General features: G+C 38.3%; 1 protein-coding gene across 4 annotated transcripts in view; it reads left to right on the forward strand.

Moving 5' to 3' along the window:
• CRIM1 (cysteine rich transmembrane BMP regulator 1) overlaps window positions 1–26,820 on the forward strand; it is a 201,307-nt gene that overhangs the window by 31,776 nt on the left and 142,711 nt on the right. For 3 of the 4 annotated variants that reach the window (XM_010373245.2, XM_010373263.2, XM_010373271.2), the window contains exon 2: window positions 8,938–9,111. The exons of the other annotated variant lie outside the window; for it this stretch is intronic. In XM_010373245.2, the coding sequence (XP_010371547.1) occupies window positions 8,938–9,111 (174 nt within the window). The remainder of the gene's footprint in view (window positions 1–8,937; window positions 9,112–26,820) is intronic. 4 annotated transcript variants of the gene reach the window in all.

Below are 26,820 nucleotides of genomic sequence, written 5' to 3' on the forward strand. Positions count from 1 at the left end.
GATAACTGAAAATTGATATCCTTTGAAGCTGGATAAACACGCAGTTACATCTTTTTACTGGACATTCAAGTTCGGAGACAGCTGCATTGCTTAATCATGGCCTGTGCCTGAATAGAAGGCTGATCTAGCACAGCACAAACATGAACCAGGGGAGAAGACCTGAGATCTTCCTTGGAAACTATTGGATTTTACTCTTAAAGCAGAGGGAATATAAGAGAATGAAGTTCTGTGCCACAGAGTGCAGTCAGACTAACTGCAGCTAGGAAAACATGTAAATGTGCATTAATACCTACCTTGGTTATTTAAAAAATTTCAGAAATGGAGCCATTCAGTGTCTAACTTTGAGTAACTTCCTGGTAAAACCTCAAAAGAGAAAGTGATTGAAAAAATATACGTCAGAGTATCTGGATGAGTTAACATGCTGTGTGAGACTATTCATCAAAAGCCATTTATAAGATGTCTTAATAATCTTTCCCAAGTACCAGTTTTTTAATTTTGTTAACTGTTTTTGTTGCTTTTATTTTCTCCGTAGATTTATTATTTCCTCCCTCCTTGATTCTTTGAACTTGCTCTGTTGCTCTTTTTTCAAGTTGGATGTTTAGTTCATTCTTTTTTTTTTTTTTCACCTACCTTATGCCCTGTGAAATTTCCCTTTAAACACTGTCTTAACTGTGTCCCCATCAATGTTGACATATGGTGCTTCCATTGTTCTTCATTTTTAAGTATTTGGTACGTTTCCTATAAACCCCTCACATTAAAAAATCTTTTTATTATAGAGACTTCCAAATACATACAGAAGTAGGGACAGTTGCGTCATGACAGAGTGCTTCAACAATTGTCAGTTCATAGCCAATCCTGTTTTATTAAATGAGGAGATTCACTGAGACCTCAGCTAGTGAATCCTCTAAGAATGAAGATACTGGAAAGGTCCTGGAAAGTGATATTCATTACATTAAAAGACCTTTGGCTTGCCTTACTCTGCATAGTGACTTTGTTTTCAAAATGAAGTCAAATTGGTCTGATAATGGAACATTATTTTACATTTAAGTTATGACTGCCATAGGCATGTGATTCTCTGGCACTGTTCCCAATAAATTGTTAGCATTGTACAATTTCAATAAAGATGCTAGAATCAAACATCAGGATAAAGTCTAAAGGGGCCTCATGAATTATCCATTTCACGTCCTTTTTGTAATTAAAAAATTGGAGCTTAGAGAGATAAATGCCTTGTTCAGGGTCCTGCTGTGAATGAGTGACAGAACTCAGGTTGTGGTCTCCTGGGCCAGGGCCCTCTCCATTACACCATCCCCCACTGGGCTGTTTCTCCACGTACAGTTTAAGATGGCTCCTAGGTTAGGCAGAACGGTGAAGTAGGAGAGTTGTGTCCTGTAGCCCCAGTTTCTCCCGTCCTTATTTCTTGTTTCATGAAACATGAAACTGGTGCTTCTCTGTTAGTTGTATTGCTGAGGTGTATGATGAAAAGTGTAGCAAAGGGACATATGCTTACTAACAAATATTTTACTGTAAGTTGATTTAGTGTATTGGATCAGTGCTGCTTGTTTTTCAGTGAATTCCTCACTTGGACATAATACAAATCAGTGTTCTTGTTTGTTATACATTTAGATGTTTGCATCAGTTTAAGAGTTAGTCTTCAACAAATAATTGTGTCCACACTTTAGTATTCCATTGTTTGAAGGATTCAGGCTTTGTCCACTCTGGTTTATAGTTACATATGCTTAAAATTGTTTCACTTTGTAGAAATGTCTGTAAAATACATTTTTGTAACATGAATCATTTCTACTGATAACCATAAATTTGCCCTTCCTGCTTTGCACTGATTACAGCACAAGGAAGAGAAGGAGAAGGAAGCACCAGCTTTGGGTACATAGGCCTTAAGCTTGAAGCAGAGAGAATGAAAGCAGACTGTATTCGATTCCTCCTCGAGCAGAACTGAATGCCTGATAACAGCCAGCCAGGAGCTGGGGGAGTTAAGAGCAGCAATTTTACATTACACTGGAGTTTCTAGGCTGGCATGAAAAGAGATGCCAGTATTAGCTATTTGCATCTTCCTGTAGCCACAGGGATATGTGAACAGCTGGAGAATTAATTTGATATATATTCCCAGAAGCTTCTCTTCTGCCAACAGAATTCCATTACTGTGAGCTTCCGAGTGTGTACTGTGAATTTGTTTCTTGCTTTTTAATATCTGCTATAGCATATTTCTGGTGAGTGGATTGCCATATAATGGGGTGCAGCCATCTCTTGGTTTGGAGTAAACTCTATTAACCTAAACAGATACTAGGTGGAAATGGTAAGAATCTGAGTATACAAATGCCTTCCACCTTCAGGATGGCAGAAATTTCATATGAACACACAATATTTTGTCCAGTAAGTGCACTCATACCTGAAATGTTTTTTTCCATGTTAGTGGAATTTCAGACACCAGCAAGCAGATGGAAAGATATGTTGAAGGGCATAGAGGTTGAATCCAGGACCACTCAAAGCTGGTGTTGCCACAGCTGGTTCCTGTAGCTCCTTAGCACAGGGGATCTGTATCCCCTGGAGCTGCTGCTTCACAAATCTGGTGTTGGTTATGCCTCCATACATCTTGTAAGAGGCCTCATCCTTCATATCCTTCTCAGTGCCCACTTCCCTGCCCTCAGGATGGAAACTTCTCTCCAATTAGCCTTTGCATTGAAAATCTTTCATGTCAAATGTAGAAGGACAGAATTTCAGGCATCACCGAGAATATTGAAAGATATTCTTAGAGGAGAAGGACTAAGTCCAGGACAAGACTGAATGTAGCTATTGGAAGTACAGGTGTTTTCTGCTTTGGCAACATATGTTGTTCACTCTTGTAAAGCAAATTAAAAAACCTACTCATATTCTGCAAAATCATTCATTACACTAAAAATAAGAGAGCTGTTGGGGAAAAATAGTGTTGGGGAAGGTCACTTAAGACCTATGCAACTGTGTGCATAGAAGATAAATGCAAACAATAAGAACTCAAATAAAAATACTGGCCCAGGTAAGCTGCCCCTAGCATTTATTTGCACCTGGCTCACTGGTAGCCCATCCTTTGCAGTCCTCCATACTCCGAAGCTCATTCTGCCTCCTTTCAGGGCATGGGATGTTGAAGATGTTTACTTTGCATGTAGAACAGTGTTACCAGAATTAAACATAACATCCAGTAGTTTCTTCATCATTGTGGTTTTTCTTTTCTTTTTTTTTTTTTTTTAACTACAGGGGCAAGTGTCTCCAGCCTTCTCATTTCTACTTGCAGTTTCCCCAGATAGTTTAATATAGAGGACATTCTAACCACCAGAGCAGTCATTTCTTGCACTAAAGAAAAGAATTTAAGCAAAATTTTCAGCCTTTTCTTCAGGTCTTCCATATACTGGTAAGACTTTTAACTGTGAGAAAACTTGCTCCTGATATTTATTTTTATTTATTTATTTTTTTGACAGAGTCTTGCTCTGTCGCCCAGGCTCAAGTGCAGTGGTGCAATCTTGGCTCACTGCAACCTCTACCCCCAGGTTCAAGCAGTTCTTATGCCTCAGCCTCCCAAGTAGCTGGAATTACAGGCATGCACCACCACACCCGGCTAATTTTTGTGTCTTTTGTAGAGACAGGGTTTTGTCATGTTGCCTAGACTGGTCTCGAATTCCTGGGGTGAAGTCGTCTGCCTTTATCTTAGTCTCCCAAAGGGCTGGGAGTACAGGCGTGAGCCGCCGCGCCTGGCCCACTTTTGATTTTTTTTGGAACATTAATGTGCTGGGAAAAAAATCACATGAGAACCAGCAGAACATCTATATTATACTGACACCATTTTCCTATTTACCAGTTACATATTAGCTAAGTCACATTAAAGAAACATTCATTTTTATGGTTCCACGGTAACTGCTAGAAGACTTACCCAGCACTCTTTGTTACTCCTTGGCCCAGGTGTACCTGCAGGACGTGCTCTTTAGAACAGCAGTTCTCAAAGTGTGGGCTACAGACCCCTGAGAAGCCCCAAGCTCTTTTCGGGTGGTACATCAGGTCAAAACTATTTCCATCATAATATTAACATTTTATTTGCTTTTTTTTCTTTTTCCGTTTTGCACTAATGGTGAAAAAAAAAATGGTACATAAAACTCCTGATACTTTAGTATGAATAGAGGTTGTGGCACCAAATTGTGCTAGTCAGTTATTGTATTCACTGTGTACTTTCAGTAAAGCAAAAAGATAAGTAATTGAACAAAATAATAAAATAATAATTAGTTTCCTTGAATGCCCTTGATCAAAGCAATACAAATTATTAAGTTTATTACATTTCAGCCCTCAATTACACCTTAATTAATGTTCTGTGGGATGAAATGGGAAATACACATAAAGTAATTCATCTGCATACTGAAGTACAGAGCTTGTCATGAGAAAAAGCAATATATTTCAAGATGTCTTTTGAACATCCAAGTGGAAGTGTTGGTTTAGCAGTTTATATACCTGGCACTTCACTGTAGTACTCAATATTAGACATATTTGAACATACATGAATTTGAATATATTTATGAAATTAGTAGGTTTCTCTATACTTAGAAAAAGTAACCTATCTAATATCCTAATTTGGTATCTTGCAGAAATTACAAACTTAAAAATACATTTGCAGAGGTACCTCAGTTGTCTTGACCTTTCAGGCAAGAAGACTACATCTTGTCACGTTTAGGGTACCAGGAAAAAACCTACTTCGTGTTGTTAAAGACCAGTACCTCTGTTTTTAACTTTTTTTTTTTTCCTGATCAGTCCAAGGAGAAACCAGGAACTGTGTTAGAGAATGAGAACCTTGGTTCTTGTGCTGTGTATGTGGATTTACTTAGGAAAAGAGAGATTTTAAAACATAATTTGCCAAATGCTGTTAACAGAACTCTTGGGCTCAGATTTGATTTCTGTAATCAAAGCTCATTACATTTTTGCTTTCAGTCCTTGTTGATTTTGTTAAATTATTTTAAAATATAATGTTCTGTAATACCAGAAAAGCATTTGTCTCAGTAGCATGTTGTACTTGATCCTATGAAGCAGTGGTTGCTAGGGAAACCATTTCCCATGAAGAAAACCAAAGTATTGATTAGGAACAGGCAGAAAATTGAAGGAGTTTACTCTCAAAAAAAGAAAATAAAAGCGTCTCAGATGTTGTTAGCTTTAGAGTCAGAGATGCTTCCTGTCTGGACATAGTGGCAGCAATGTTTCTGAGAGGGATGGTCACCTTCACCTGAGCATCTTCAGGTGAGTCTGCTGCTGCTGCCCGGAAACTTCTGCTGAGAAAGCAGCAGAAAACAGCAAGGGGCCAGCGGCCTCATCAAAGGCCTTTTAGTTCTGATTCCAGATTTGGGGGAAATGGTCTTCCTGTGGGGTGGCAGAGAAAAGCATCTGGCAGTGAAAACCAATTGGCTGTGAGATGGGCTGCTTGGAAGGACTGTTGATGCCAGCCAGGTAATAAGAGGTTGAAGTCTTAGAGCTGAACGGTGGAGGAGGAGAGTAATGGTAGGTGATGCCCAGTGAGAAATGCGCCCAGTATTCCAAGCATTTCTTTGAAATATGTGCCTCATACAGTGCTGTAATAGTAAGCTTTTAAAACAGGATTTGTATTGTTTAAACAGGTTCTTTATTATATCTTGAAGCATAGTTTTCCTTGTGATGTTTTGTGTATGTGTGTGTGTGTATGTATATATTTTTTAATCATTTTTTAATTAGGCACTTTTTTGTTAAAAAAAGATACAACTGCATTGACCATACCAGTGACATGTATGTGTCTGTATATACACACATATGTATAATACATATATATACATATGTGTGTATATATATACATATGTGAGGCTTCTTTGTCTACTGGGGAATTATGGTTTACATAAAACCACTATGGTAGGGGACAACAGGTCTGTGCAGATGTTTGTGGGAGCACGGAGGATGGAGCACCTTGTTCTCCTGGGGCAGGTGGAGAAGGCTTCTTGAAAGAGGTAACATCTGAGCTAGGTTTTGAAGGATGAGCAGGAGATATCAGAGGAAGAAGGGAAGGAGGTATTCCAGGTGGACGACACTCCCAAGTAAAGCACGGGAGCAGTTCCTGCAGGTTTGTGCTGAGAGCCACAGTGTGCCTAGAGCATTAGGATGTGAGAGGGGCTGGGGAAAGACAAGTCTGCCGAAGTAGCTACAAGCCATGCCATGAAGAAGCTGATATTCAGCAGTAAGAAGCTGGGACATTTTCTTGTTGCCAAAAGAGAATTACTGGGCAGGTTTGTTTTTTGAGGAAGATGGATCTGGGGACATTGTGGGGAGTGAGGTGGAGTGACAAGAGAATAGTGGCAGGGAGCCAGGTTAGAAGACATTGTGGTAGTTCAGGAGAGTGGTGTCTTCAGGGAGTTCCAATTAGAATGGTGGGAAGGGATGTTTACTGTGGAAAAAATTCTGCAGTAGAATCAACTCAGTAACTGCACGTATTTATAAGAACAGTAATAAAGGTTTCCTCTTAAAACTATGAAGGAGAGGAGGACAGATATACAGAGTTTTTCAGTAGCTCAAATGTTACTTGAATTTCTTACAAGTTCTTTTAATTCCTAGGGCTAAGCTGTCTTTCAGTTATAAATTTGCATATGTAGTTACAAAAATTCCTCCATGGCAAATCTGACTGAACTATAGTAAAATGCTAGTACTACTGGCATGTTAACAGTTAAACAGATAAGCAATCACTTGGATGCACATTTTATTATAACTGAAGACAAATATCACCTTCTTTTCTATGTTGAATTTTTTCAATATGGTATTCTTTTTCTGATTTTCCTTTCAGAGTACTTTACTAATTTCATTGTTGTCTTGAGGATAGGAATGTACCTTTGTGTGTATATGTTATATGTGTGTGTGTGTATTGCTTCTCTCTCTCTCCCCTCCTCTCTCTCTGTCTGTCTGTCTCTCTGTCTCTCCCTCCCTCTCTCTCTCTCTCTCTCTCTCTCTCTCTCTCTCTCTGTCTCTTTCTCTCTCTCTCTCTCTCGGACCAAATATAGGCTAAATAGGAGAACAAATTTTAAAACATAAATTGTGTGTTGGTATAAACTTCACATCCGAAAGATAATCATTTTACTAAAAGCTGAGGCTTTGATCAAATAAGTGAGCCTGATCTCCTGAAATCAAAACACAAGAGATTTTCTATTCTCCCTTTTCAAAGGACCGCCCTGAAGCTCTTTATGTAGTAAATGACATTCTTGTAAAGACCTCTTGATGAGAAAATTATTTATTTCAGTCCGGGAGAGCACACTTTTGTCTCACTTATGTGCTGAGCAGTGATGCCAGCAATAAAAGCTAACCCTATAAAAATCAGAGTCATTCGTTTGTACTTTTTTTTTTTTTTTTTGAGACGGAGTTTCACTTTGTTGCCCAGGCTGGAGTGCAGTGGCGCGATCTTGGCTCGCTACAACCTCCACTTCTCTGTTTCAAACAACTCTCCTGCTTCAGCCTGCTGAGTAGCAGGGACCACAGGCGTGCACCACCATATCCAGCTAATTTTTGTATTTTTAATGGAGATGGGGTTTCATCATGTTGGCCAGGCTGTTCTCAGGTGATCTGCCCGCCTCGGCTTCCCAAAATGCTGGGATTACAGGCATGAGCCACCAATCCCAGCCAAAAACAGATTCTTAAGATGGCATTTATACCTGCTTTAGTTTGAGCAAGAGGTTTAAGGTTTCTGAAATTCAAGTACTTTAAAAAATTCTCTTCAGATATGCTTATCAGAAACATGTTTACTATGTAACAGGCAGTACCCATTTCAGGTGGGTAAAGTATCTGTTAAAGATAATGTTAAGTGTGGGAAAAACCCATGTAATGGCCCAAGGATTCATAGAGAGATAGTCTGATTTCCTATAAGAGATGTTTCAACTATGAGGAATATTAAGAATTGAGCCTGCATATGATTCTGTCATACTCATTGCATTTTTTTGGAGCTGAGCCATGATAGCTGTTTTTAAAATGTACTTTATTTATTGTGGTCTGCTCCATTCCCTGATCAGAACCTGATTTGATCTCGGCCTCAGTATTCAGTTACCTCAGCCTGTCACTGAGCTGCAGGCCTTTAGTTTTGTTGTTGTTTCTGACTTTGGGTTGGCAGTGATGGATACTACCAGTCTGTCCCCAAATGCATTAGAAGGGATCCCCTCCACTGTAACTCTTGGTGGTGTCTGATTTTTGATGTTGATTATTAGCTGCCTTAATGTAGTAAGTTGAAGAGCTGTTTTCAATCTGAAGTTGGTCCCTACCAATAGAGTAAAAAATCAGCTTTTTAGAGTGTCTCACTCAGTTTCCCTGGCTGGAATGCAGTGGGGTGATCAACCTCCTGGGCAAGTGATCCTCCCACCTCAAACTCCTGAGTGCTGGGACCACAGGCATGCACCACCATGCCCAGTTAGTTTTTTTTTTATTTTTGTAGAGACTGGGTCTCACTGTGTTGCCCAGGCTGGTCATGAATTTCTGGTCTCAAGTAATCCCCCCGCCTTGGTCTCTGAAAATATTGGGATTACAGGCATGAGCCACTGTGCCTGGCCAAAACAGAACTTTTTAAAAAATAATTTTGTAGATTGACAAAACCCAGGAATCTTTATTTGATATTAAACATTTTTAAAGGCATCTCAATTGTTGTTGTAATAACACATAAGAGAAGTAGTGGTTTTTTGTTTCAAACCTTTGTGCATATAGCTATTTAATGCCTACGTGTATGGCTATTATTTCAGTTTTCTCAGTTATTACAAAGAGATTGGGTTTCATTCATTTGTAAAGTTTCAGCCAGACTGCTTTTCACAAATTGATTTGTCAAAATTGAATGTTAATCTTGACATCCCAGTGCATTTTTGCCCTCAAACAGGCCTTTGAATGAAGCTGCAAACACACATTATCTGGTTGTTAATTGTTTTACAGATGAGAACTGGACTGATGACCAACTGCTTGGTTTTAAACCATGCAATGAAAACCTTATTGCTGGCTGCAATATAATCAATGGGAAATGTGAATGTAACACCATTCGAACCTGCAGCAATCCCTTTGAATTTCCAAGTCAGGATATGTGCCTTTCAGCTTTAAAGAGAATTGAAGGTAAGCATTAATTTTTGTTAACCATCCGGTCGTAAGCCTTACCATTATGTAACTCTGAGTAGTAATAGTATTTGAGCTTGAAAAGGCAAAGAGAAGTCTACAGAGAGTGGTAGTTTGTCTATTCCCAACTAAGATGCATAAAGTTTACCAGGTGCTGATGTGATGTGTGTGTTTCCAAGACGCTATGGAATGGCGGTGCTGTAGTGGTGTGAGTGGGGCCCTCTGTGTCAGCCCTCCTAGGCCACCTGTGCATAATGGATGATTTCACAAGCGGTGTGCTTGAGGTCAGCATCTGTTGTCTCCAGGTCCATTCTGTTTGATTTACTGTAGGATGATTCTCCATGAGGAGAGTCTGGTAATTAGAAATGCGGCTCATCTGGCTTGAAAGAGTTATCTCTTTAGCAGAAATGGGAGAGTTATGCAGTGATGATTGAAGGCTTAGGTTGGTTTTACTGGAGGGCAGGAATCACATAGGGCGTGGAGGGATCATTAGGCACTTCACCTCTGGAGAAAAGTCAGAAATTGCATTCAAGTAACAAGAAAATTATACTGATATGGCCCATAACCTTTGTACATTCATACATACAATTGAGAAAAAACTTCAAGAAATTGAAAATATGACTCATCACCACAGTAATCTCCTGTGGAGTACCCAGAGCTTGGTGTCATGGCTCATAGCCAGAATTCAGAAGGAGTAAAGCCTGGGTTTGGGTCTCAGTTCTGCCGCTGAGCAGCATTAAACTCTCATAGCCCCTAGTTTCTTCTTGAGGGAAAAAGATGCTGAAAGAGACATGCTTAAATATACCTCTTATCTCTAAAATGATGTCATTGTAAGATGGAATGCTTGGTAATCTAATACCAAGGATTCTTAAAGTCCAAAAAATCAAGCTTATAAGGGCAGTAAAGCAGGACTGAAGTTTAGGAAATATACGTAGTTTCCAAGTTATATTAAATGGTAAGGAAGAAGAAATTTGCAGTAGCCTACAAAATAAATTTCTCTTTGTATTTACCAGTGCTCCTGAGTCATTAGAAAAGAATAGAGTAGAAAACAATAGAAATAACATTTGCGAATTGCAGAGGATCCTAGAGAACATTTAGTCCAGTCCTTGAACTTGAACATTGGGACACTGAGCTTCCACGCATTTGATGAGTATCAGTGCTAGTACTAACCACACCAAGTATTTTTCCTGTCACATCATGACTTAAACAATACCATTGGTTACCTAACTCATTTCTGTTGTTCAGTTGCCCTTTGCTCCCCACACCCATTGCCTGCCATAAAAGAGTATTTTGCCAACTTCAGTATGTAAACATTTAGGGATACAGATGATGTGATCGCATGTCTGTTTACATAGTTAATAATTTAACTGTGCATACACATTTAAACTCATGTAAAGTCATACAGCAATTTAGAATTATTACTTTTTGCCATTCTTACATTTTTAGGAAACTGTCCTGAATGGTGAATGCCTCACCATTGCTATCATTATCTCTACTCAGGCCCCCTTCCAGGTCATTTAATGCCCTGCTCCTGAACATGCCCTCTTCACTGCCACCTAAGTTGTTTGAGATGCAGCAGATTTTGAATCTTAGGATGATGCTGTCACAGGAAGTTTTGTCCCAAAACCCAGTATCTCTTCACATAAAATTAGGACAGTTGCATTTGCAATTAGTTAGGTGTGTATTTATGATATTTGCAATGTGGAGATTAACTTTATTGCTTTTTAAAGTGATTCTAAAAAGGGTGTTTGTGAGATCCAGCATTTCCAATTTTGAGATCATTCCCACAGGAATAATTACTGTATCTGATTGAATTTCTTTACCTGTTATTTTCCAACGTATTATTTCAGATGGCTTCTATGTTATCCAAATGTGGAATTAGTTGAGGTCATTTAAGGTTAATGTATCTTCTACAAACAGTGCTTTGTTATTCAAAATAAAGCACCAGGCAGTATGTGAGATCTTGTGAGAAATCAGGATTAGGGGATTTCCCTTTTCTGAGAAGGAATTTTGAAGGAAAAAGTACTTATATTCAGGTATATATTGTATATGAAAGAATTAGTGATAAAATCATACTTAATAAATATTCACGTCATTAATAGTGACAGAGACTTGGAATGCTATAGGACCTTAGTGCCAAGAAACTATGATTTTGAATTGCATGATAAGGTGTCATGGAGGGTAGAGTCTAAACAGTTTAGAATAGTGATGATGATGGATTTCAGGAGTGAGGTCAACATAGACGAAAGAAGAAAATGTGGAAGTGGGAATCTGCATGACTTACATGGAACACACTAGGGAAACTGGTCTGAAAGAGCAGAGTTTTATGTTGGTGGACAATAGGAAATAAAGGTTCGAGGCAGGATAGGACTAGATTATGAAATGTCTTAAACATTGTGCAACAAGCTTAAGCCAGGTAATATGAGCAATCAGAGATCATTGTGGGTTTATGAACAGACAGAATCAGAAAGAAGATGATGAAGTCAACATCAGGCAGACTTTGGTTGTGGTGGAATGCAAAATGAATTAGCAGAGGGAAATAATGGCAGTCAAGAGGCTCATTGGAGAGCTTTTCAGCTGTTTAGATGTGTTACCACAAGAAACTGGACTAGAGTGGCAGCAGGAAAACAGCAAAGAAGAGATGGATATATGCACCATTTTGATGGAAGAACCTACGGTGTCTGCTAGCAGGAAGGGGAAGGATGAAAATTACACAAAATGAAAATTACACAGGTTAGATTCTAGGGTTTCTAACCTGAAATAGTAGAATGATAGTGCAAGTTATAGACGTAGGAAGACTTGAGGAGTCTCGTAATAAAATAGTAATGAAAATAGGGGTAATTGTTTTAGGGGAATGTAGGGTCAAGAAGAGCTTAAGAAAATACAGGAGATACTACAGCATGTTTGGATGATGACCAGAATGATCTAGTAAGAAGGAAAAGCCAATAATGTAAGAAGGGCGATTGCAGGAGCAAAGACTTTGAGGAATAAGGAGAATAAAATTGTTTCTGTTTCTCAGGGGAATATAAAACAAGGTCATCATCTGACATTGAGTTGGAAGAAAGAGTGTGGAAAATCAAAGAGAAAGAGGAAAATGTAAACAGATATCTTTAAAGGAAAGGACAAATGAATTAACTAGGGAAATGTAGTAGGGTCACCTGCTGGTGCTGACAGCTTACTTGAGGTTAGTGGTTATGCTTTTGAAGAGAGGCCAGCCAGCACAGTTGTGTGATTTTCTCTAGTTCTGATGTAGGTGTGCAGTGTAGGTAAGAGAGGTAGCAGGTTGGGTATTTTCCTGACTATTCTGATAGAAAGAGAGAGAGGGAGTCATGGGGATTGAGAATTATATAAGAGAGCTTTATGGTGATTGACCATGTAACCTATACTGAGAAGGAGACATAATCAGGGAGTCAGTAATATGGAGAGTAGTGGGGAGGTTCTAGTGAGATTGAAGAATTACTGGAGTGAGATAGCTAAGGAAGTAAGTAGAAATGAATACTTGAAGACAAAGTTATTATTGGTTGTAATGAGGGTTAGAAGTTACCATGGATGATGTAGTTGATTGAAGAGGGGTGAAGAACATCACTAGGGGTGGGAGGTCAGGTAGGTGAGTCAGGATGAAGTGCCTCTACCAATGATGAAGATGCCAAGGAATAGTAGCAGGGAAGAGATATGGAGCCAGAAGTTTTGCAGGTAAATGCCGCACCTCTGTGTGGCTGGTGATGTCTAATTGCATATGCTTCAAGTGGACGAAGTTTTATTTTTTAAAGGGGAAAAGGAAGAATGATCTGAAAGTAGCAGTGAGAACAAAGAGGATACCTATGCCCCTGCCAGGATATATGGAATGTGGGAGATAAAGCCATTCCCATTTGAGAAGACTTCAAGGGAAAAAGAGTAGTCAGATACTACCTAGGTTTCAGTTTACGTAAGAAGGTGAAGGGAACATCCAGAGAGAAGAATAAGGGCAGAAAGGATTTTGTTGATAAGCTCTAGAAGGCACAGAATGGGATTTGGGAGGGAGGCTTGTGCAGGGCATGGGTGATTTTGCAAAGCCAAGAGGGGGTAAGATGCAATGATGATGATGGATGACCTGGCGAATTTAGACTTGCTCCCGAATCTCTTACAGGAAGGTGAATAGTCTAGTTAAAGCCTCATTTAGGGACTGTACTTTGAGTAGTTTATAGTATTAAGGTGTGCAGTGGTGGGCATAGGGCAAGAAGAATTGTATTCTTGGCAGAGCATAATGAGAAAGCATGGGTCTCCATTTCTGTGTTTTTGGTGGTTATGCTGAAAATTAATTTGGAATGTTGCTATAACATTTTTTAAAACGTGTGGAAGTTATTGCAGGGCATTTCAATATTATAGACTTATGGAGAATACTGGAAATTTCTGGGCATTGAAAAAGTTCCTGTGTATTACTTATGTTTGTTTAAAAGGAGTTGGTCCTGGATTTTACTCAGTTTTCTAAAATACTTGGAACATATCGCCATAAAATCAGTTTGTCAAAAATATAAAGGAAAAAGGATACTGGGTAGCAGTCAGCCATGGCTTTGTGCAGAAGAGTTTGTCAGAGTGATCTGTATTTTCTAAGGAAGAAGTCTGATAAAGGGAATGACCTGCAAGTCATCCCACCTTGATCTTAACAAAGTTTATACTTCTGTGCCTTACTACCTATTCATCAGTGATTTGGTATATGTTAGACTGAGCACCACAAAAGTGAAATTAGTGCACCATGGGCACATCAGTTTGATGCAGTAGTAAAAGCAGTGCCAGCCTCTATAGTGCCAGCCTCTGCAGCTGCCACAGGGGTGTTCTAGGGGTCTCTCTGGGCTCAGTGATCATAAGTAATGTCAGTACCAAAGGTTTCCATGATGCAGTCAATAAGTTCAACTTTTAAGTTTGCCTATAATTCCAAGTTAAGTACATAGCTTTTTAAAAAATTATTGTAATTCAGTGATCATAATTCAAGAACTAATCAGAAATATGAAACCAGGCCACATTCGGTTAAGAATATAAAACACACTGGAAATCATTCATGTGTTCATTTCATCCAGCAAGTATTTATGAAATGCCAGATACGTATGCGGCACTGTTGCAGTTGCTGAGGATACAGCTCTCATGGAGCTTAATTCCAAAGGGGGACTTTGACTGAAGTCCTGCCACCAGAACTGTAGCATGGAGACACTTTCAGCTGTAGCAAGAAACCTGCTGCCATCCCCTAAGTACAGGGAAGACAGAGGCTCCCAGCTCTGTGCCCACCCACATTTTTATACAGGGCTGAAGGTCCATGGAGACCCTGGGAGTCATGCACTAAGGGTGTCTCCTAGGTTTCTCAAACTTGAGAGAAGCTGATGGTCACACAGGCAATAAATACATAAATAAACAAGAAAATAGCATATGGTATGATAAAAGCTTTGGAAAACAATAACCAGTATGCTGTGATAGAGAATTACTTGGAAATTTCCTTTATTCAGGGGTGTCGGGGGCATATTCTATGAAGGAAGGGCAGTTCAAACTGAAATCTCAATGCCCAAAGGAGTTTGCCTTATAATGACCTGAGGAGAGAGAATTCCATATGGATGGAACAGCAACTGCAAAAGCTCTAAGGAGAGAACAAGCTTGGTGTGTTGAAGGACTAGCAAGAAGAAACAGTGCCACCAGAATGGAGGGAGGGAAGAAGGGAAGGCCAGACCACGTGAGCCCTTGTAGATGATGGTGAAGTGTATGGATTTTGTGATGAGTACACAGGAAAGCCATTAAAGGACTGTGAGCAAAGGTTTGACGTGATTTGTCTTTTAAAAGATGAATATGGTGGAAAAGGAGACTGGTTGGGGTAGGGAGGTGCAAGAGTGTGAACAGAGCTGGCTGGTAGGAGTTCTTTCAGTAGTTCATGTAAGAGACAATGGGGACTCATACCTGAGAGTTGGAGATGAAGAGAAATAGGTGGATTCGAGGTATCATTGGAAATAGAATTAGCAGAAGTTGTTGATACGGATGTTGAGGGAAAGAGAAATCAAAGAGTACTCTTAGATGTGGAGTTGAAGCAAATTGTAGTGCCCTTTACTATTGGGAGGAGCAGATTTAGGAAGGACTCAAGAGTTTTGTTTTGGGCAAATTATATTTGACATCCACATAGACCTATTAGTCACAAGGAATTTTTAAATGTAATTCAGTAACTCATTAAGTAGAATTCATACATACATACTCTGTAGTGTATAATTACAAAGAGATATCCATGAGAAAAGCCGGATCTCTCCACAAAAAGGTATAACCTCATTGGGAGTTTGTATAGAAAAGTAAAAATAACCAACTTTGCAGTGATTTATCACCAAGCAGAAACTGGCTGAAGGGGTGTCTGTGTTATCCATAAAATGTGTTTTCATAATTGCTGCATCACACATCACATTGGTTAGACTGATGTAGAATATGTGGAACCTAGTCCTGCTTGCACAATGAACATTTTGCAAAAGGAGGAAGACACTTAGGGCTTTAGATAATTCTCCTTTGTTTTAACTGAAAACGTTTGGAGAATGTTGAATGGTTTATCCTTTTTGGCTGTTGTGAATTATTTTCTCTATAGAGAAAAAAATGGACAATCAAAAATTGGCATGTGATACTATACATCATTGTTTTATATTGAGTGGACAAATAAGAACTGTGCCGCATTCATAAGATGGATAAATCAAGGAAGGTTTTGTGAAGGAACTAGGAATTGAGTCCAACTCTGAGAAATTTGTTGATTGGCTCAACAGAAGGGAAGGAGAGTTTAAGAGCAGCCTTGGATAGAAAAGAGAGGACAGACAGATACAGATAGGAAGATATTAAGGAGGTGGAGTCAGTGGGCTTCAGTGGCTGATTGACTTTAGGGGATGAAGAAAGGGAAGACTTCCAGATTTGGGGAGGATGATTATCAAGATGAATGCTGGAGAAGAGGTGGTCAGGATAGATTTTGGGAAGATGATGATCAGGATATATTGTGGTGTCATTTATTAGAATGTGAAATACAAGGAGAGCAGCTTTGTGGGAGGTTGCATGAGGTAGATACTCGATTTGTTTGGTTATATTTGAGGTATCTATGGAGAATAAAGGGGAGGGTGAGGGTTACAGGTCTGGAACTCGGAGAGATCTGAGCTGGAGATAAGGATTTATGAGTCACCCTCTGAGGGAGATTGTGGTGTCTAATGACTTTTGAGTAATAAATGATGTGAGGAGTATGACCTTTTTTAGGAAGATTAATGTGACAGTAATACGCATAATGGAGGGAAAAAGTGACTGGCAGTGTTAACACACCAAGAGTGAGATAAAAGGACACCGTGCAGTGAAGCTGGTGCAGGAAGTGACTCCTCTGAGGACTGCTACTGTTAGCCAAGTGAAAGTCTAAAACACAATTGCCAGCGCCCATGATATTCAGATGTATAAAATGGAATATATTATTTTAATTAATTGTTCATTGATTGGTTGACTAATTTGTACTCCCTTGTTCAAAAAAGCCTTTAAAAGTATTTGACTGTAGTAGAGCTGGTCAGATCCACACCTGGGATTAGAGCTAGTTTAGAGTAGAAGCACTGAAATGATTAAGTAATTGGATAGAGAGGTCAGGAAACAGGATTATAGTCATAGACTCTTTCAGTCCAGAAGGTACTCAGCGTTCTCTACAAGTACCTTCTGAGGCTGCCGCTTTCGTTTTAGAGCTGCTTTAATTGTTGATTCATTCATGCATTTATTCATGTATAAATTCAAAAAGAACGTATTGAGCACATGCCATGTGCCACTACTCCTCAGATTCACCAGTGCAAATTGACTTTGCTTTTACCTGAGGACTATTTTCTAAAGGACCTAAATTGCAATGCATTTTCAATACACTATGGGAGCCTGCTTTGTTTTTTTGTTTTTATATTTTGATTTTATATAGTATGGCTATGTTCTCTGAAATGAAACTAATTTTTACACAAAGACTTCTGTTTTATAGCCTTTTTTTCTTTTCGTTTTTAAAAGCCTAGATAACAGTTGCCTCAGATCATTAACTTAATTATCCTGTACTCTAAATTTACTATTTCAGTGCTACCTAAGGAAATGGTAATATCATGAGTTTCTTATTCCATTTTTAGTTTTTTACATTTCACTTATTTCACATTTTTTTTCTTTACACAAGTAAAGTGTACGTGCTAAATTTTTTTCTCGATTGTTACCTTGTCGTTGGTCTAGAGACTATAGTACAAGCCTGTGCTGTGTGTGGCCTAATAAAATGTTGTAAATCTTATGTCATCTGTAATGTTTGTCAGTAAACAAATCTTTAGTATTTAGAAAGAAATACTATACCATATTTTTATTTATATAACTTTTTTTTCTCAAAAGCATTTTGGTTTTTTTTTAATGTGCGTGGGGTAAAATGCTCACACAGAACACACAAGTGAATGTGATCTAGTGGAGCTGGGAGTATTAGCATTCATGCCGCCTTTGAGATAGTGCACCAGAATTTCCTCTTAACGTTCCTGCCACTAGAACCACTTCATGGAGACACTTTTCAGCTGTAGCAAGAAACCTGCTGCCATTGCATAAGTACAGGGAAGATAGAGGCTCCCAGCTCTGCCCCTACCCACATTCCCATACGGAGCTGAAGGTCCATGGGAAGCCTGGGCATCATGCACTGAGGGTGTCTCCTAGGTTTCTCAAACTTGTGAGAGCTTGATGGTCACACAGAGAGCTTGCTTAACTAGGACTAGACTAGGGCTAGGGAAATCTGCATTTCCAGCAAGCCCCAGGAGAAGCTGTTACTGCCCATTTTCACCACAGTTTGAGTAGAAAAGTTATAGAATGTTTATGTGAATCGACTTCACTGCACAGAGAAATGGATTTGTTGTGCTGATTTCAGAGAACATCGTATCTTCAAGTAGTCACTGGACCTAATTTTGATTTCCATTACTTCTTTCATTGTTTTTTAGAAAAGCGTATCTTATACATTGCTTTGCTTCAAATGTTAATGGTAATGGTTTCATTATGCAATTAAATTTTTTTTTCTCAAGTAAATGTTAAAAATGAAATACTTCATATTTTACAGGACCACATGATAAGAGACAAAACAAATCCTGGGACTCAGATGCCGAAAAAATCATTTGCTTTTAATAGAGTTGATCCTTTACATAGGTTTACCCATTTGGTCTTTGCTAAACTTTACAAATATATCTAAAACTTTATGTCTATGGATTTTTTTTGGCAATTAAATTGATATCCTATATGGCATTAAATGCCATTGTTTCAAAATATTTCCTAATATGTTATTGACTGTAGTAGAAATAATCATTAATTCACAGAATCAGATACACTAAAAATTAAATTATATGTTCTCCAAAAATATAATTACTGTTTACTATAAGACTATTATATAGCAGAGTTAAACTAATAAGACAGTTACAAATGATCACCACTGTAATTGTTCCATTGGAGGAAGGATGGAAATGGGTGGGTTGTGTACATTTTATAAGGTTTATGAAGTTTAAGGGAAAGGATTTTGGGGAAAGCTGTTGGCCTTTCCAAACGGCTGTTAATATACTCATTGATAGTAGAATATATGACCTTAGATGGCACTTGGGAAGCTAAAGGAAAAATCAGCTGGGACCTTGATGATAATGAGGTCCCTGACCCACCCGGAAGGTGAGGTTAAATGTGTTTTCCTCTGGTCAAGGGAAGGGAATTCCAGATCCTTTGCTCATGTCAGGAAGAGCCTTTGTGGGGGCCAGGACTTAGTGTTTTAAACTTGATAAGTCTTATTAGTATAACTATGCTAATATTTGACCCCCCCCCAAAAAAAAACAAAGGAAACCTCTCAAACTCTGATTCTTATTTATCCTGAAACCAAGCATTCTGTATTGCAAGGACCATGCCTTCTTTGCTTCAGGACTTTCATGTGTACAGATTCCTAAATTTTAAGTTACTCAGCTGCTTCATTAAACTTACTCGTGATAGATTCTAGTTTTCTTAGGCTAGTTACATCTGAAAGTGATACTATGCTTGTGAATGTATTGCTTTAGCTCATATAAATTGTGTAAAAAGTTTATTTTAGGGGAATCCAGTTAACACTGCTTATCAAGTTTAGAAAAACTAAGTCCTGGTCCCCACAAAGGTTTTTCCTGACATGAGCACAGGATCTGGAATTCCCTTCCCTTGACCAAAGGAAAACACATTTAACCTCACCTTCCGGGTGGGTCAGGGATCTCATTATCATCAAGGTCCCAGCTGATTTTTCCTTTAGCTTCCCAAGTACCATCAAAGGTACTTGTTTATAAGGTAGTAAGACCATTATGCAACTTTAAATCTTATCCTACTCTGTTTGTAAAGACACAAATTGACAATATTCTTTATCTTTTCTTTTTTGGAGCATATATACGTAAGCACACGCACATACACATATTCGTGTGTATGTATATGTATATCTGTAAACGTAGATATATAAAGTGACTTTAAAATGTAAGTACATGTGTTTCATTTTAAATTCTAGCAATGTCATCGGGAAAGAAGTGTAGACAAAGTGACATATTTTTGTAAGTAGTATACTTTTATTTCCATTGACAGTTAAATCAATGTTTAAAACTTTTTTGTTATAGATACAAATTTTGGGAAGAATTGTCCTTAGAAACATGTTTTAAATCATTGTTTTGATGTCTTGATAACTGGTACCAGGAAAATAAAAAGGGTTACCAAAAGGCAGAAACCAGTTTTAAATTATCTGGGAAATAAAAACAGGAAACTCAGGGAACTTGGCCTGAGACCAGTTGGAGAGGAGCAGTTGTTGATTGAATAATTATACCTGCATTTTAACTGTTGGAAGTCATACAGTGACCTTCTGGTTGTTGTGATTTCTTTGCCCATCAAAAAAAAAAAAAAAAAAAAAAGTCATGCTTAAATATTTTATATCCAGTTACCAACAGGAGTGTAAAGGAGCCTTTTTGTTCCTACACATTAGGTTACAAAAAGGATTGGTACAAAAAACAAATTTTCCAGTTGACATTTAGAGTGATACTTTCTATACAGTCATCTGTAAACAGCATAATAATTTCTATACCTCTCATTCATGGATTTTTTTTCACCTTTTTCTTTGTTTTAACTCTTAACTCTGAGCTTTGAAGCCATCTCTTCTGTCCAAAGATGTGCCTAGTTCAAGCACTTTTCTGTCCTCTTCCCATACCTAATCCCAGGTTGGTTAAAGGCACACCAAAAGTTGTAGGTGAGCAGGTGTTGCTACATCTGGACTTTATTTCAGGATTAACTAGAATGTACTTACTATATGTTTTTAAAAGAGACTTATTGTTAATATTACAAGGACAAAACAACCTGACACTTTGAGCCAGATAAATGGTGTTCTCGAGGGCCATGCCTAAAACTCCACCTACCCGGGGTGCTTAAAAAATGGTGGTCTAATGACTGACCTTAGCAGGGTGACATGTTCACTGCTGGGTGGTAGCCCTGAGCACTCCCGCGCGTGTTTGTGGTTTCTGACTTGGCTGTAGGTGACCTCTCTGTTTTTCCCAGGGCTCGGCATGTGCTCTGTAACACAGAGCTGCTGAGTTGTTGCTTTGCCCAGCTGTGTCCGGCTAAGCCCTGGCCCCCACAAAGGTTTTTCCTGACATGAGAAAGGATCTGGAATCCCAGCCCAGGAGGCCTTCTGAGCTGCTGGCAAAGGCTGCTGTGAGTGGAGACCCTTCCCCATGGCAGGGCTCCCTTCCCTCTAAGGGGAGCTGGAGCTGTCCCTTCTGTGTCCACAGGGGTTCTCCGCCTCCTGCAGAGCAGAGCTGCAGCCCCAAGCTTGTCTCCATCAACCAGAGGGTTTGCATAAGCAGGAGCTGTCAGGCAATTAAAACCTCGTTAGTTAGTGTAATTAGTATTCCAAGACCACGATCTGGGATTGTGGGCAACTCAACCAAGCTGCACAGTTTATATCCTGCTTATGAAAAAAAAGTCTGTGCAGTCTGTGCAAGGGAAGTTCAAGAAAGAATTTGAGAGCATAACCACTTTAGCATAAACTCACAGACAGTCAAAAAGTAATCATTTCAAATGTTCTTACAATTTTATCACTATAGGTAAGGAACCTCTATTAGACACTGTGTTTTTTTGTACTCACCTGTCTTGCCAGTATTATGTATTTACTAGTATCTTGATTAAGAGATACTCAGAGGGAAAAAAAGCTCCTTTAAATAAAGAGGGTTTTAATTAAAAAAAAAAGAAAAAGAAAAAAAAATCTTTGCTAATGGGAGGAAGCAGGGCTGAACGCATACCATCATACATAAAAATATACCTGTAAGCAAAGCTCTACTTTCCTCCAGTTCTTGTTGAATATTAATAAAGCTAACCTGACATGAAAATTGTAAAGGTTGCCAAATTTGTCTTTTTCCATCTGTGCCCTCCCTATTCTATTCTTTTAGTTTTTTTCCACCTCAGAAGCCCAGCATCATTTTTCTCTCGTTTCTACCAGTAACTATAATCTAGGAAAAAATTTAAATTGTTTACCCTTTTTGATTGGTTGTACCCCAGAGTGTTACCTCTGCCAGCATCCCCACATTTTAATCCTAATTGTGAAATTCCTATTGAATTCAATCCAGAAGGAAGGAGCAGGGATTTCTACTATCAATGATACACCTTCCTGACTGAGCCCTGCTCACTTGGGGAGGATGGTCCTGGGGCTGGTCCACTGCATGGGGTCATTTGAGATGAATATGGAAAGGACCTCGCCCTAAGAAGTCTAGTGGGAGAGATCAGATACACAAGGAGTTATAATGAGGGTAGAGCAGCCATACCCAGTCTGAATAGTGTTATGCCAGGTAGACATTCTGGAAGACATTGATAAATAAGAATCAGAGCTAACTTTAATCAGTTTAAAAGCTATTTTGTGATTTATAGACACGTTTACTTCTAGAATCGGCACTTCTTTGTTCTTTGTGAAATCTATAACTTTCTCAAGAAAGGTATTTAAGAGCACTAAAATTAAATATTTGAGTTTTTTTAAAGAAATGTTCTAATAATATAATTTGACTTATTCCCTAGTTCATATTGACCTTCACTAAGCATACTGTTCTGGGGCATTTGAATATTTGTTTCAAAACCTATGAGACCATTCTTTTAATGGTGCATATGCTCTGAGATAAGAATAATGGATTCCTATTGGTTGATGATACGTGCAAAGGTAGGGATATATTCTTATAGTGTGCCTTCCTGCTTTTGATTCGTGGTTTCTCTTGCTAAGTGTTTTCTGCATCAGGAGGAGGTGACAGCAGTAAGTGGTGCCTGTAAAGTTGGAAGAGGGAAGGAATTGACATGAATTAATGTCTGTGTGAGTTTTTAAGGAGCTGGAATGTCCCTCTAAATCGAGGATGTGTTTTTTTTTTTGTTTCTGGTTGACAACTTCCTAGTTTTCCTACACTTCATTATTCTTTTCTCTGTCACTGGGATTTTTTTTTTTTTTTCAATTTCCCGAAAAGCAAATGAAGTGCTTTTTCCTTATCAGTGGCCTTTCTTTTCCTGTTCCAATAACAAAAGAACAATACAGGAATTTAATAATGTTAAAAAATTGCTGTGTCTTTTTCTTAATATATCCATTTATTTGTCTGCAGATAAAATCCAAGTTTTATAGACACAGAGGAAAACTGTTTATAAGTAAAATGAGCTACTATTGTATCTTGTCTTTGTCAGGGTTTTCTTTTTTGTCCTTTCACACAGTTTAGAAAGCAAATTTTTTTTCTCTTTAAAATGTGTTCCCATGTTCTGTTATTAAAAGGAAAAGTTCTGAAAATAGAAAGATAGGTAAAAACACTGGTTATCCTCTAATAGAAGGACACTTTAAAGATTCCTAGAACACATTCTGATCTTGTTTATGTATCTATATTCTATTACAGACTGTTGTTTAGTGTTCCTGCTGCTTTGGCCAAAAAAATAAAAAGTCCAATCTGCCTCACAGACTTTTTATAAATATCAGAGGTGTGTTTTTGCAACAGTGTACATGAAAAGACACTTGTTTCAGTGTTTTGATGCAGTTTGAGTTCATGGCAGGGTGCAATGAAGTGGCTTCTGCAAGTGTCCTTGAAGCCACATTGAGGAAGGAACTTGGGACTTGTTCCATGGTGGTCCTGTTGTGACCTCAGAGGACCTTGCTTGCTTACTTTTTTAAGGCATGAGACAAATTCTCATATTCTCAGTTGTGTCTGACACAGATCTGGGTACTAGTCAGGGTTTTAAACTGCCTAAATAATACCTTGCATATAATATCTAAAGTGACATTTATCTCTGTGGTACTAAAAAGAAAATACTATTCCATTTACATGTTCTTGGTGCCCTTTGGCATTTTGATTGCTGATTACAGTAGGACCTTCAGAATGCTTTCTGATTGAGACCTAACTGATTTCTGTTTCATCTGGAATTTTTCAAATACAATTATTGTGTGGTGTTAACACTTCATTGCAACATGGAACTCCCAAAAATGTTGTATACGTATTCTTTCATGCCTCTCAGCCTGGCTTCATGTCTATCTAAGTACAGGTCTTATTATAATGTTGCCCTTGGGGATCCTTTTGATATATCAAGAATTAAACCTCTATAGTCAGGAGAGTGCATTCTATATGGATTTATAATAAATAGTCTGTGTTCGTATGCATAGGAAATAATGCATTTTCTGAAAAAAATTAAGCACGTCACTTGTATTTTTCTACTTTGTGTGCCAGAAGAACATTGTATACAAATATGTCCCATACGCATGTATGAATTTATATAGCTGTATGTATATAAACACATATACATCCATGATATCATAGGTAATATGTGGAAATAAGTGCAACCATGTGATTATTTTTATCTTATTCTTTCTGTGTGCGTGTGTATGTGTGTGTAGAGTTACCTGTGTGCTATTAAATATGACAGTGCTGATAATAGTGTTACATTCTCTGGTTAAGAGTTTCCTGAGAATTTTGGTCTTCCTTAATGGTGCAAATTAGTTATAGACTCTTAACCTGTGAGATACATTCCAGTGGTTTGTTTCTAAGAATTGATGTAATATTATGCACTTTGTAAATAGCTTACAGAGGATAAGCTATGACTCTTCAAATAAATATTATTCAGACTCCTTCCACTTTCATTTCCCTTATCACTATATAACAACCACACCCAACTTTGCAATTAAATTGTGTTGTCTATCTGCTTCCCGCACACTAGTGAAGCTGACCCTATCGAGTTCAAAGGAAATATGAGAGATAAAGTCGAAAACTGTCTTCCTTTTGTTGACATTTCTAGAGCAACAAGTCAGAAAGCTTGTCTCCCTTTAGGTAGATCCAAGCTGCTACGGGTCATGATTAGATGGTACGTCCACTAGTAACTGTGATGACGCCCAGCAGAATTATTTGAAACATTCTCAGTAAATAACCAAGAACTCCGGTAAGCAAAAGGGGAATAGCTGTTAACTTGCAGGTTCAGTTCTCTACAAATGGTGGGGCAGAGGAAGGGGGAATACTGAGGACTAAGGTAAAGATCAACATAGAATCTAAGTCACCAAATTTCTGCGTTTAACCCATTCCAGCCCAGCCCAAGTGAAATTGTGTTTTGGAGAAACCTCCATATTTGGCCGTCGAGAGCTCAGCAGTGGGAGTTCTTGGCTGTATTTCACTGCTCTCTGTATTGAAATATGAGCCACATCTGACAGTTCTGTCACTGTTCAGTTCAGAGGGATTTTTAAATCACATACTAACTTTGATGCTTCATGCATTTGTATTATTTGTGTATTCCTCAATCATATTAACGTTTCTATCAAGATTTTTGCCATATGACTCATAGCAAAGTTTTTAAGACTTATTTAAAACAAATGAATTTTAAATAGTGGCCCATTTGCTACGTGTTAAATTTGATATACACAATTGTATACATCATAAAATTATATATCTTTGGTATCTTAAATTTGGTATACAAATGGTGGCCCATTTGATATATGTTTGCTTAACATAGTGTAACATGATTGATTTTGTTATATTTCCCATGAGCCGAGGTACTGTTGTTTTCTATTACCAGAGAAGACATTTCAGGTCTTTTAAATCTTATGTGAAGTAATTCCTAAGAAGAGAAGTAAAATGATTATAGCTCGCATTAGTTACTATTATCTTCAGCATCAAAACTAAATGAATATCCTCAGGAAAAAGGTTATAAAATTACAACACCTAGACACATTGAGGGATTAGGAGGTAGTAAATGTGGAATGGGCTTACGAATGACTTTATTCACTTACTGGCATTTTGGAGGGACTCAGGCTGTCAGGAAAATGAACCAATCTGTATTAATATAAAGCGCTAGAAATACAAATAAATCATGTTTGAAAGCGATACCAGGATTTTCCTTGAATGCTGCTGAATAAATTCTGCTTGTTAAATGTCAGTGAAATGTATGTCACCTGCATGCATAAAGTGAGAGGGCCACGAAAAATAGACACTTAACCGCTTTGAAATATTTAAGCCCTTTAATGTTCCTTTGACCTTCAGCTAAAGGACATAGTCACATAGCAGAGGAAATGCCTCAAATTCTAGCATCTGGGTTTGTTTCTTTATACTTTTTTGGCATAGTTACAACAGTAGGGCTTTTCTGTCCTTTAACTTTTTTCACAGTACAGTCAACACAAGCTTTTCACACAAGTGGGAAAGGACGGTTGTGAGGCCAAAAGCAATATGTTTCTTCTCTGTGCGCCACAGCAGAGCCTAATTGAATGGCTTGTTGTTTCAGAGGGAGCCCAGAACCAACAAGCAGACAAACAGAATCCCACACAAATACAAATTGCCTGTAAAATTAGATACCTACACACGTGCATATCAACAGATGTGTACTAAAAATGCAGTCAGTCATCTCTGATTTTGAGCTCGTTGGCTTAGTCACCATATTCCAGTTCTTTCATCTGTGCATAGTTTTTGGATTTTCATCTGAATTTTCAGCTGCCTGAAGATGTTTCTTCTACAGCTAAGAAGAGAACCTAGTTTCATTACATATACTTGTAAAGTGTGTATATTTGGATGGGGGTGCTCTATTTCAGCCCTATTCATATGTCAATCATATTGTCATTTATCATTAGCAAAGGGTCACTTTTAAGCTTTATAGAATAAAACAGTGAGATCCGATTTTCCATTAATTAAAATATATATATCATAACAGTAAGCTGGAGACATCATCATATATTCATATTTTCCCTGCTTTACATCCAACAGGTTTCTGAGCTTTTCCTGAGACTTAGAATAATAGCGGCACACCCTAATGTACTTTTTTTAATGGGAATTCAGTTGGGTACCATATGCCTTTCTCACTGCTGAAGACCTTCATGCTTTGGCATCTCTGCTCTCATCTTACCAGGGACTGTGGGCCATTTGTCTGGTTCTGATATGGAAATATTAAGAAGCAGTGCTGTTATATACAAATCCTTATAGCCTCAAAATTAAGTGCAGTTCTCAAAATTAGCCTTAAAAGTTAAATGACACACAAAAGCTTGTTTTATCTGAAGTGTATATGTTTATTCTGTGGAGTTACATTGGATAGGGTAGTTATCAGCCCTTAGCAAATGCCTACTTAATTTTCCCTAATCTGTTATTCATTCAACAAATATTTATTGAGCACCTGCTCTGTTCAGACACTGTGCTAGATTCAGGGCAAACAAGACAGATAAGGTTCTAGTCCCCCCGAGTTTTCAGTCTTAAGGGGCAAAAA

This window comes from Rhinopithecus roxellana, chromosome 17 (genome assembly GCF_007565055.1).
Source record: "Rhinopithecus roxellana isolate Shanxi Qingling chromosome 17, ASM756505v1, whole genome shotgun sequence".
Lineage (NCBI taxonomy): Eukaryota > Metazoa > Chordata > Mammalia > Primates > Cercopithecidae > Rhinopithecus > Rhinopithecus roxellana.